Below are 12,168 nucleotides of genomic sequence, written 5' to 3'. Positions count from 1 at the left end.
TGGCCTGACCAGTTGCTGAACAAGTCTAAGTGGAGTTCACATCTGCACTCCACAAAGGGGTACACATCCCAGCCGTGTATTAGAAATATCTCCTGATGATAATATTAAAAATGATGCTATCATCATCGGAAGATGTTCTCATTACAAGCGGGATGTGCTGTGAGACATTGTGAGGCACTCCTTAATGGGGTCCTTAATCTCATTTTCATTGGTAGAAGCCTATCCAAAAATCAAGATATAACTGCAAAAAAAATAAAAAATGATTGAGAGCACATGTTCCCCTAACAAACCTTATGCCTTTGAGAGAGTCAACTGGCATTTTCTTAAGTAAGAAGTGAGAAAGAACATTTAGGCTAAGATTAAAAAGGGTAGGGGGAGAGGGGACAACCTTGTCTCACTCTCCCTTTGTGGGTATATAGGGGAACACGAGATTCAATTCAGTAACATCCTCATAGAGGAACGTGCTATGCACCTGTGAATTAGATCGCAAAAATATGGAGAGAAACCTCCAAGTTTCAAACATTTGATAACTAAGTTCCACTCCATATACCATCATAGGCCTTGGAGAAATCTCTTTTTTTTTTTATGGAATTCAATACCTCCTTTGTCACAATTTTACTGTCAGTGAAGTGTCTTCCCGAAGTGAAAGCATTTTGCATGAGAGTGAGAAGTCGAGAATAAATTGGCTTTAGTCTCTAGGTAATCACCTTGGAATGGGATACCTGTCGCAAATTGGACGCAAGTGTATTATGTTGGTATTTTTATTGGGTTTTGTGTGATTTAAATTAAATTCTCTTTGATTTTTGCTTTATTTTGTTTTGCTTGTTAATTAGTGGAGCGTTTTAGTCCGATTCACATGGACCCAGCAGAGAGCTCCTCTTGGGTTTATTTATTACTTTATACATTAGGATTTATTTATTATTTTGTAGGAACTGGATAGAGTAGACTTAGGCCACCACACGTGCTCATGCACGTCGGGTCAGGCTAACACACGTGTGCCCACACGTCGTATTGTGTCATGTTGTGCCACACACGTGGTCTAAGACTCTTTGTTTTTATTTTTATTTGTTTATTTTTTTCTATTTTTTAAGGCATTTTAAGATTTTAATTAAATGTCCACTTTCTAATGTTCTCTTTTATAACCGCTACAGTTTACACTCTCTTAATTATAGAAGAACTCCTAACATTGGTGGGAGATATTTTTTGTTTTGGCAATAAGAAGCTCTCTTAATAGGCAAGGTAACTAAAACTTGGAATAGTTAGTCTTGCTCTTGCTCTTATTGTTCTTTAAGTTTTGTTATTTTCCTACATTGTAGAATCATGTTGGGCATATGTACATACTAGTTTGCTGCTTTGAGCTATGAGTGCATACAATGTCAAAGCTAAAAGTTGTATATTAGAGGCCAACGGTCAAAAACCTTATGAACTAAGCAAGGAGAGTGAACACTTGTTATGACTCAGTTGTTACTGATAAATTTTCACCTACTTATTATCAAATTTGCTTTATATAATTTCACCATGTCCGATTTTGATAAATGTACAGTTTTGATCGAATCCATTTTTACTTTTTTTTTGGGTAAAAGACTTAAAACATACCCTCGGTTTTGGTTAATTGACTTAAACTTACCCTCGGTTTTGATCAAATGGACTTATACATACCTTGTGGGTTAACCCCACTAGACTTGAATATACCCTCTATTTAAAAATCGTTAATAACGGTTAAATATGAGGTTATGTGGCCTATTTATTTATTTAAAACCCCATTTTACCCTTCTATACCTTGTTAATAACCATCAATTTCTACAAATTGTTCTAGTTAGAAAACAAAGAGTCGCCACCTATTTAACGAATTGTATCAATGGATCAAGTCCATAAAAATCCTCTCCAACCAACACACCAACACACCAACTCCTCCGTATGCTAGGTTGCATAGCTTAGCCCAACATCCCCTTCTCCAAGTGCGGCATAAACAAAACACCCCCTCCCCTTGGGCACACCCAACCCACATGCTAGCCCACCCCTTGCCCTGCTTACCCACCAGTCCACCCCCTCTGTTCGAAAAAAATGCCCCAATGAGGCCAGCAACCAAAGCCAGAAAAGCTGATTATCTCTGTATATGTTTTGAATGGGTTGCAACGAAATGATGCCACCATGCTAGGCCACCTCCAGCACTAGTGCTTACCCGCCAACCCATCTCACTGTTTGAAAAAAATGCTTCAATGAAGCCAGCAATCAAAGCCAAGAACACTCCCCCTATTGAAACTTGAAAGGAACATTCACAATTAAAAATTGATTTTTAGAATTGCAAAATTCATCAGAATTAATTCTCACGCCAAACATGGCCTTGAGATCAAACCCAACTTGTATTGGCCCAAGCCCCAAGCCCCTCATTTCTACTACCGACTACCATTGGTCGAAGACACCCATCATCCTTATTCGTTTGCTTGCTTCCTGGAGTTTATTTGTTTATTGAGTGTATATATATAAACGTGTAAACACTTTATTTAGTAGAGATTTAGTTGGGTAATTGATCAACTTGCAAGTCTACTTATCAGTCTGATTAAGGCTGCAATTTGGGCTGGGTTGCCCGAACCCAACCTTAACCTTGATTCTCGGGTTTGGTTAGGGTTGAAATTTATGAATTTGACTTTACTTAAGGATGGGTTATGATTGATCCCTCGATATATATATATCATACATTGATTTATTTAGATGCATGATAGTTGTATAGCCCTCACCACATACTATCATTTATTTCTTTTAAGATAATCACTTTACTTAATTCTAATTGAAAATACTAAAACCTTAATAACACATTTTATGTTTTTTGAATATTTTATTCTTTATTTCCTCTCTTTTGCTTGCCACCCATAACTTGTTGCCTATAAAAGATCTATTATAAGTCATAACTCATAATAAATTATTGTCATTTCAAATGCTTTTATTTTCTGAATTTTGTATTTAAAGAACCAATAAAAATATTAATAAACAAATACTAATAAAAATAGGATTAATATATGTAGTGAAAGTTGGGTTAAGATCTTAGATTAAGAAGTTATATAAGATTTTAGGGATGGGAAAAAGGTTGGATTAGGCCCAACTCGAAGTTGACTTCAGATTTGGTTGAATTGGATTAGGGTTGGAGGTATTTAGTTAGGGTTGGATTGGTCGGATTGAAAATTGGATTAGTTTAGAATTAGGTTTGAAGATTTAAAAATTAGGGTTGAACTAGGATTGGCCTCAACTCGACTTAACCTGACCCAACTTGCAGCCCTAAGTCTGACAATTATTTGATTGATTACAAGCCTACAACTTGTGGTTGTGGATATTACTGAATCAACTCAAGAAAATTAAAGAGATAATCAGGTCTGTCATCGGCAAAGTCGTCAAGCATGGAGACGCAAGCTTTTTAACTTGCTAGCTAGGCTGTTCTTGTAACGTCAAACGGGTATAGAGTCTATGGACAAAAGAGATAGTGTGGTGCTGGGTTATCCCCACAAGGACCCAAGCTCCAAACAGTGTCTCGGGATTGGTATGCATGCCAGAAAGCAGCAGTCCACTTCTCTGCTCCGGCGGCTCTTACGAGTTAGTTACCAGGGACAACACAAGATAGTGGAGTAAGAATAGAAGACTTCCTTTGACTTTTAGAAAAGCGTAAATTTGTTCTTTTGTTTAATCCGTAAGCATGTATAATTCTTTTTGCAAAATTCAGGGTATGTTTTAGTCGATTAATCAAAACCCAGTGGTGTGCTTAGGTCTTTTGCCGGTTCTTTTTTTAAGCCTATTGAGCAAAGAGTCTCGGATAAAAATTAAAATCAAGTTGCTATTAAAAAAACAAAATAAAGAAGACCATAAAGTTCTTCGGCTAAAATGTTGGTTGTTTTTCTTTGTTTTGCCAAAATGTTATATGTTTTTGTTTATGGTTTTATTATTATAGGTTCGACAAATTATTATATGTTTTTATTTTTCAACTAGTGGGGACCCGTGCGATACATTATATGTTTTTGTTATATGGTTTTATTATTATACGTTCAACAAATTATTATATGTTTTTATTTTTCAACTAGCGGGAACCCGTGCGATGCACAACAAAATCTGAAAGATTTAATAATTTTATTTACTATTAATTAATAATCAAATTTTATTGTTAATCAACTAAAAGTATTCAAAGTTATTGTTAATATCTAAAATTTTAATAATTGTTATTTAAGAATATTACTAAAGCTATTAATTGATATTTTTATATTTAAATTTCTTATTTTTAATTAATTATTGGTATTTTTTCATTATTATTCAGTAACTTTTTGTAATAAAATACTGTTAATAAAATATTATAATAATATGCCTTAAAATAAGAGGCCTTGGAAAACCCAAATCTCTCTCTCTCTCTCTCATAATGTACAGCTTTATTGATCCAATCAAAATAGACAATGATTACTTTTTTATATTTTTTAAAACAAAAGAAAATAAAAAAATACAAAAAATAGAGAAAATAGATAAAGGGCTAATCGACGAGGCTCCGTGTGGCATTCAATTGGGTCGAATAAACCTATGAATGCAAGCAATAAAAAGGCACACAAATTAGTCAAAAGAGCACTCTATATTGCATTAAAATGGTAAGCACAAGCATACAAGTTTGTGTCGAGGGACCTCGTACTTAACCTTTATACGGTCTTGGCACCGATCAACTACCTACCTCTTATCAAAAAGTAAATTAAACTTTTGCGGGAGTGACAGGAAGAAACATCAAAATGATGAAAATTCATACTAAATAATTATAATAATGCCATTGGAAATCCCCATACAAAATATATACATAGCTCACCCATGATACACATGATGACACTCTGGAGGCATACTAAGGGCACAATGGAGGTGCTTAATGACATGGTGAAGGAATCAGTTCTAGAGGTGTAAAACGGGTCGTGCCAGGTCGGCATGACACCACCCGCTTGCGGCCTACGCAAAGTGTGGGTTGTGTTGCCCTCCCTAGGGATAATTTGGGGGGTCAGCCCGACATGGCCCACGGCCCAAGCCTGTGCAGGCCCGTGTCTTGCCATGGGCCTGGGCCAGGTGGGTTTCAGGCCATGCTAGGTTGGGCCACATGTCGGGCCTTAGGCGTGGGCCGTGGGCCAAACCGGGCCAGATTGTTTTTTTTTGTTTTTTGTTTTTTTTTTGACATTTTTTTATTTCTTTGCTGAGTAAAACTAAAATATTTAACCTTCCTTTGGGAACTATTTGAAAAATAAGAAATCTAACAAAGAAATAAAAAAATACTTAACCAAATAAGAAGTCAAAGAGACAAATACTCAAAATGAATAACAAATTGGAAGAAAAATAGGAATTTTATTTCATTTAAATTTAAATGATACAAAGTGATGTAACCGTTTCTGGTCACCTACCAATTTTTTCAGATGTACCAATTTTTTGGCTAAGTACCTCGTCACTTGACCTGCTCCTAGGTGGCCTGTGACTCAGAGGATGGTGGAGCTCCCTAGTGGCAAACTGCCTAGTGATGAGCTACTTGGTGGCGAACTCCCTTGTGGTGAGCTACCTAGTGACGAGCTCCCTTGGTGGAGAGCTACCTGGTGACGAGCTCCCTGGTGGAGAGCTACTTGGTGGACTCGTCATTTGACCTGCTCCTAGGCGGCTTGTAACTCAGGGGATGGTGGAGCTCCCTGGTGTAGTGCAACCCGGCTGCCCTCTGCATGAGGTGATCTCCTCTCCTTTGTAGGTGGCGGGAGCTGAGGAATCTGCGAGAACTGAATCAGAGGACCCGGGGGTATTTTCCCGGTGGGGACTCTCCGATGCCTAAGTTAGCATTATGATTGTAGGGAGCTTGGAGAGAAATGAGAGAGCTAGAGAGCAAGGATTACCTCCATTTTTTCATCCTCTCTCCCTTGTCTTTGGGGGTCAGAGTCCTTATATAGTGGTGTCCTGTAAAATCAGGCATAACCGCCTCTGTCTCTCTGCCGCAACCGTTACTCTCAGAGCTGAAGTGGCGGGTGCAGGCGGCTGCTAAGGAGTACGGCTCTGCCAGTCAAGGGACAGCTCTCAGGATCGGCAGGCACGACGTCGCCTAGCGAGAGACGTGGGCGCAGGTCTCCGGATCTGTCAGGTACAGTTGTCAGGTATGAGATCTTCCTGCGATACGCCGAGCTGCCCCTAAGTGCCGAGCTGCCCCTAAGTGGTGAGCTCTTCGTAAGACGCCAGACTGCCTGCGGAGTGGCCAGCTGCCTGTGGCGAGCTGCCTATGCCGAGCTACCTATAAGGTGTCGAGCTGCCTATGCCGAGCTGCCCGAGCTGCCCAGTCGTCAAGAGGCTACACTTGGTTTGCATGAGGTGTCAGGTGTCACAATTTCACTGGAGGGCCAAATCCACCCTCATCACAAAACATACAATAGTTGGAAGAATGAAATATGAAAATTGGAAAATGGAATAAATTAATAAAATATAATAAAGTTACAACTTAAAAATAAAAAATTATGTTATTAAAAAAATCAAATAAATTAAATAAAATTAAAACAAAATTTACAATAATTTATGAAAATACTATACAACTATTGAATATACAAAAATATTGGCTTTATCATTTCTCTCCTATTATTCTTGACTTTAAGCCTCGACAATATTGCCCCCCACGTCTCATAGTATATCTCTGCCGTGTATCAGGGACATATCCCGATGTTTGATATATCAGAAATATATATATTCCCACTACACGACGAATTTGAAAAAATATGAATATACAAAAATATTGGCTTTATCATTTTTTCCTATTATTTTTTACTTTAATCAACCCCAACAATATTGCCCCCCACGTCTCATAGTATATCTCCGCCGTGTATCAGAAACATATCCCGACGATGTATCAGAAATGGATATGTTCCCACTACACGACGGGATGTGCTGTGGAACGTGGCCATTATGGAACCAAAAAGGTTGTCATCTCTCGTCTCTACGATATCTACGATATAATGCCGATACTTGACTTGACTTGGCATCTCATGGTCATGGTCAGTCAGCTTAGATGGTCAAATACTCACCATTATTTGGGTCATATTTTATTTTTCTCACCCCCATCTGTTTTCTTCTTTTCCTTGGTGCAAACGAACGTACCACTCAACTTTTAGTATTGAGAAACTGATAACCAATCGACCGGCATCATTCCATTGATCATCTTATTGATTCAAACTCACGTGGTTTCTGATGCATTAAAGTTTGTGAGGTATCATACCTTACAAATTGCCTACTGGCCCACAACACGTGCTTACCTTACAGGTTGCAGTGCCGTGGGATAATTAATGCTTGCTGACAATCACACAACACAACATTTTAATAATACCTCATCGTTCATTCCGTGTGTTTAGTTTATTCATAATCTTTTTAGATAACATAGTTTGTTATCTAAAAAATAGTTTGTTCATAATCATGCCATGAGTTTAATAACAAAGTACCCACATGGCCACATCTTAAATTCTAGGCTGGGTGGGTTTATGATTTTTTGGGAAGAATGACCAATCAGCCCATATCAGAATTTTATAGTTTGATAATACAGGAGGAATGCATCTGACCGTAAATTGATACCAAATTTATGGGTGGTTTATAAGGGAGAAAGGGCTAAAAATAGGAGAGCTGGAATTCATAATTCTACATCGGATGTATCTGTATTTCTCCGTTTTTCTTTGGGTTTATGATATTGTTTTGTGCAAAGGAAAAGTAAAATAATTTCAAATGATGTATCAATCATTTAAGTTCTGAAAAATAAAATTTGTCAAGCACTTTTAGGCAATGATTTTAAAACCGAATTGGAAAAATTGGGAAGGAATCACTTGATCGGTTCTGTTTTACCTTAGAAACATCATTTTGACTAAAAACCGTTGATTTAGTTAACAAATTGCTGATTCGGGTGTTTAAACCAATCGAATCATTCAATGATTTTTTTTGTCATTTTTTATTATTTTTATTATTTTTATTTTCATTAAAATGAGCCATCTATTCGATTTGAATAATCAGACCATTCAACCTGGGAATCAGACCCCTGAATGGTTTACAGAAATAGGGTTTAAAATTGGAATAGAATATTATTTCAATTCCAACTGCTTAGTTAAAAGGAATTAGAATCTCATTCTCTTATTTAAGGGAATGACCATTCCCTCGCCCTCCCTTCGGAAAATCCGAACCAAATAGAACTATGAAAATAGACATTCCTATTCCGATTTCAATTTTGGTTCCGTGAAGTGTGAACAATAGAGGATAGATTCTGAATCTGAGTGTGAACCAAACGGATCCTAATTTTTTAAGAAGTAAGAATCACGCACGTCTCGGTAGACATAAATAATTAACAAACTAGTTGTATGGGGCCCACGCGGCTAGACCTTGGCCTTCCAGTCCCCAAGTCGTCAGAGTCAACATATCGTTCATACGGGCAATACTCAGTAGGAAAATCCCCCCGTTCTTCAAGTTTGGTTTCTACGGTCCACACCTCTAACGTCTTCTAAAATGCGCCGCTAATGCATCCTTGCCTAACCTACCTCTCTTCCCCCTTTACATATTTCACCCAATGCCCCCGCATCTTGAGAGTTGAGACCAAGGCTCAACACCTACGTTTGCAGCAGAGGCAGAGAGCCAGACAGAGACAATTAGGTCTGCATCCGTCTAATTAACAAGATGAAGATGAGGAAATCCGACAAGCTGCCTTTGCTCATCGCCTACCTCTCCGTATTCGCCATTACAGCGAGGGCTCAGAGCTTCAAGTGCAGCGGCTCTACTACAAAGTGCCAAGCTCTGGCTGGCTACATTTCGCCAAACAAGACAACCCTTGCCGACATCCAAACCATGTTCGGAGTTGTGAGATTACAGCCTCTGCTGGGAGCAAACTCGCTCCCACTCAACACCACATCGGAATATTCTGTTGCTGCAGGTGAGACGATCAAAATTCCCTTCCCTTGTACCTGCGACAATGGTACCGGAGTCTCAGACAGGGTCCCTGTCTACAAGATAAAAAAAAACGACGGCCTATATCACATCGCTGCGGAGGTCTTTTCGGGATTAGTGCAGTACCCACAGATTGCGGCCGTCAATAATATCTCCAATGTGGACTTAATCAAAGAAGGGGATGAGCTGCGGATTCCGCTTCCCTGCAGCTGCGATAACGTGGACGGGCTGCAAGTCGTCCATTATGCACACGTCGTCGCCAACGGGAGTTCGGTGGAGCAGATCGCCCAGAAGTTTGGGACCAGCAATACCACGTTGCTGAGTCTCAACGGAATCACCAATCCCAAAGATCTCAAAGCCGGCCAAGTTCTCGACGTTCCTCTCAGAGGTTTGATCGTTTTAAGTTTTCACCCTCTTAATCTTTAATCCTCATCCTCCTCGCTCAGAGTTCAGAGTTCAGAGCTCAGAGCTCAGCCCCAATTTTAGGTTATAGGTTAAGGTTATTAACTTACTATATAAACAAATATGCAAACACGTCTGGTCTGCACGATTAGCAAATTCCCTCGCGCATCGCTTTAATCTGTATAAATAATTGATATTTTTTTCTTGTTTTTTTCAGCTTGCGCATCCAAGGTAAGAAATGATTCCTTGGACTACCCTTTATCGGTGGCCAACGGCACTTACACCTTGACGGCCAACAATTGCGTCCAATGCAAGTGTGATTCTTCCAACAATTTTACGTAAGTAATCAATCACCTTATTAGAGCCTCCTTACCCTTAAAAGCCAAATGGACAAGCTTTTAGTCGAGACTCTGGACTTGTGATTGATTGATTGTTTATTATATATAACCAGAGAGAATGATACATTACCAAATTCGGAGTTAGTATTTTGATATTTTTATTCAAATATTCTGATAAATTTTGTTAATAATCATTTAGGTTATTATTTTATTTGATAAATACATTTGTTGTTTAATTTAGGAGATTAAATCCAGTTAAGGCCCCGTTTGATTCATGGGAATAGGGGTCTGGAATTGGAATCATAATAGACTATTTCGATTCCAACTGTTTGGTCGGACTGAATTAAAATCCCATTTCCATTCCTGTTAGAATGGCCATTCCCTCATCCAATTCTCATTCCCATTCCTATCTGAACCAAACAGATTATAGGAATGGATCATTCTGATTTCAATTCGGGAGGATTTCATTGAGAAAATAATATATCACTTGTAAAATCTCTAATATGACATATTAAGGCTGATGGTGTGAATGTGATGGCATCAGATTACAATGTGAGCCATCCTCATCCAAAGAAATTAAAGTCTATGGCTGGTCTCAGTGCCCTGCTATGCAATGTTCAGGTCTAAACAATTTAACTCTCGGAAACCCCACAGTTAATTCCAGTTGTGGACGTACCGTCTGCGCTTACGCTGGATACACCAACGCCACCATTTTCACAGTCCTCGACTTGGAAAACACCTGTTCATGTAAGTATCCTCTTTTAGTTTCCTTTTTATGTTGTATACATTTGTGCAGATGTATAGAAACGAAGAATGTGATTGAACCTACGGTTTGGTTTGTGTAATTGTGTTGTTGATAAACAGCCTCATCGCCGTCTGGTAATTTTGCTTCAAAGATCAGTTCGGAAGGGTCGACTTGGAGGCTTATTTTCATCTCTCTTCACATGAGCTTGCTCTGTTTTGGCCTTGTTTGGTAGTTGGGTGGATGCCCGGTTTGCCTCTTTTTTCTCCCTGTACACAATAAAGAACCGGATGCTTGATTGTAATATTATTGGTTATCTTCTTCTTTTCGTTCCAATTTCGTGTTGATTAGTTAAGTCAAATTTGTATTTTTCATTGAAGAATTTAAGAAGGGGTGATGCAAGCAGGAAAAAACGGGGCGCCCCTGTTCTGACTTATGAGTTTTGTTAATCACTTGAGACTAAAGTGCCTTGTTTATTACATATGTCCATGGTTTTTAAAACCGAATCGGTCAGGGGTCCGGTTATCGGTTACTGGTTCAAATGGTCCGATCATTTGACCCGAATGATCGGCCTGTTCTGACAAAAAATAAAAAATTTAAAAAAATTTAAAAAAATTGAAAAACGATCAAAACCATTTGAACAGTTAACCAGTCGGTTCAGCGATATAGCCAAAACAATGGAAGCACCTTTCAAGTCTCAACAACAACGTATACGTATCACCAATGGAATTGGTCTCTGGCCTCTTTGCGACCCGGTTTCTTCGGTGACTGAAATGAATGTTAGGAAAAGGCTTACATCTGTCGCATGTTTTTTTTGGTAATGTCTGTCGCATGGTCAGACTTCCACAATTCCACTGTTAGGCATCAAGAAAAAAGCTCTGTAAACGATAAGGTTTTTGTATAGATTGGAATGGGACCAGGCTGAGGTCACTGAGCTAACTCTTAGAACTAAGAACAGTCCAACTGTCCAACGCAACCCAAGATGAGGGAAAGTTCTTTTAACAAGTTTTTGTGAAATTCATTTTTAACTTTCCCTCAACTTTCTGCCTCTTATTTTTCTATCAAACCAAACACAGGATTATGGTCTTGTGAAAGCAATCAACATGCTTGCCACTTTCATGAGGAAAAGTTCTTTAATAAATTTTGTGAATTCCTTCTTAAGTTTCCCTTAACTTCCTATCTCTTATTTTCCTATCAAATAAATTAAGGTCTTGTAAAAGAAATCAACATGCTTGCCACCTTCATGAGGGATTGTGGGTAAGTTTTTTATCAAATTTGTGAAATTCCTTCTTAACTTTCCCTCAACTTTTTGTCTCTTATTTTTCTTTTCAAACCAAATACAGGATTGAGGTCTTGTAAAAGAAATCAGCATGCTTGCCACTTTCATGAGGGAAAGTTCTTTAACAAATTTGTGAAATTCCTTTCTAACTTTCCCTCAACTTTTTGTCTCGCATTTTTCCATCAAATCAAATACAGGATTAAGGTCTTGTGGAAGAAATCAACATGATTGTGAGGGAAAGTTCTTTAGACTCAGTTTGGAAGCAGTATAAATGCAAATATGTACAGCATAAATACATACAAAATAATACAAAATATAAGGTTTTACACTCTACATATTTGCATTTGTACTCCTTCCATACTCAGCCTAAACAAAATTGTGAAATTCCTTCTTAAACTTTCCTTCAACTTTTTATCTCTTATTTTTTCTATCAAACAGGATTAAGGTGTTGTAGAAAAAATCAACATTAT

At 38.2% G+C, this 12,168-nt stretch overlaps 1 protein-coding gene across 1 annotated transcript; it reads left to right on the top strand.

Annotated features, from left to right (window-relative positions):
• Positions 1–8,561: 8,561 nt before the first annotated feature.
• Positions 8,562–10,899, top strand: LOC104587107 (lysM domain-containing GPI-anchored protein 2-like). Its single transcript, XM_010244565.3, has 4 exons — positions 8,562–9,325; positions 9,557–9,677; positions 10,222–10,424; positions 10,542–10,899. Exons 1-4 carry the CDS (start codon positions 8,671–8,673, stop codon positions 10,652–10,654), a joined length of 1,092 nt encoding a protein of 363 aa, XP_010242867.1. The 5' UTR covers positions 8,562–8,670; the 3' UTR covers positions 10,655–10,899.
• The last annotated feature ends 1,269 nt before the right edge of the window (positions 10,900–12,168 follow it).

The sequence above is a fragment of the Nelumbo nucifera genome, chromosome 6, assembly GCF_055504915.1.
Source record: "Nelumbo nucifera cultivar China Antique chromosome 6, China Antique-T2T, whole genome shotgun sequence".
Classification (NCBI taxonomy): domain Eukaryota; kingdom Viridiplantae; phylum Streptophyta; class Magnoliopsida; order Proteales; family Nelumbonaceae; genus Nelumbo; species Nelumbo nucifera.
This window is presented reverse-complemented; position numbering and strand designations above follow the sequence as displayed.

What these genes read in the sequence shown, in the direction of transcription:
- LOC104587107 (XM_010244565.3), top strand. Translation starts at nt 8,671, where the DNA reads ATGAAGATGAGGAAATCCGACAAGCTGCCTTTGCTCATCGCCTACCTC. An exon ending in TCTCGACGTTCCTCTCAGAG is followed by an intron (nt 9,326 to 9,556) that starts GTTTGATCGTTT and finishes TGTTTTTTTCAG; the next exon opens with CTTGCGCATCCAAGGTAAGA. An exon ending in GATTCTTCCAACAATTTTAC is followed by an intron (nt 9,678 to 10,221) that starts GTAAGTAATCAA and finishes TGATGGCATCAG; the next exon opens with ATTACAATGTGAGCCATCCT.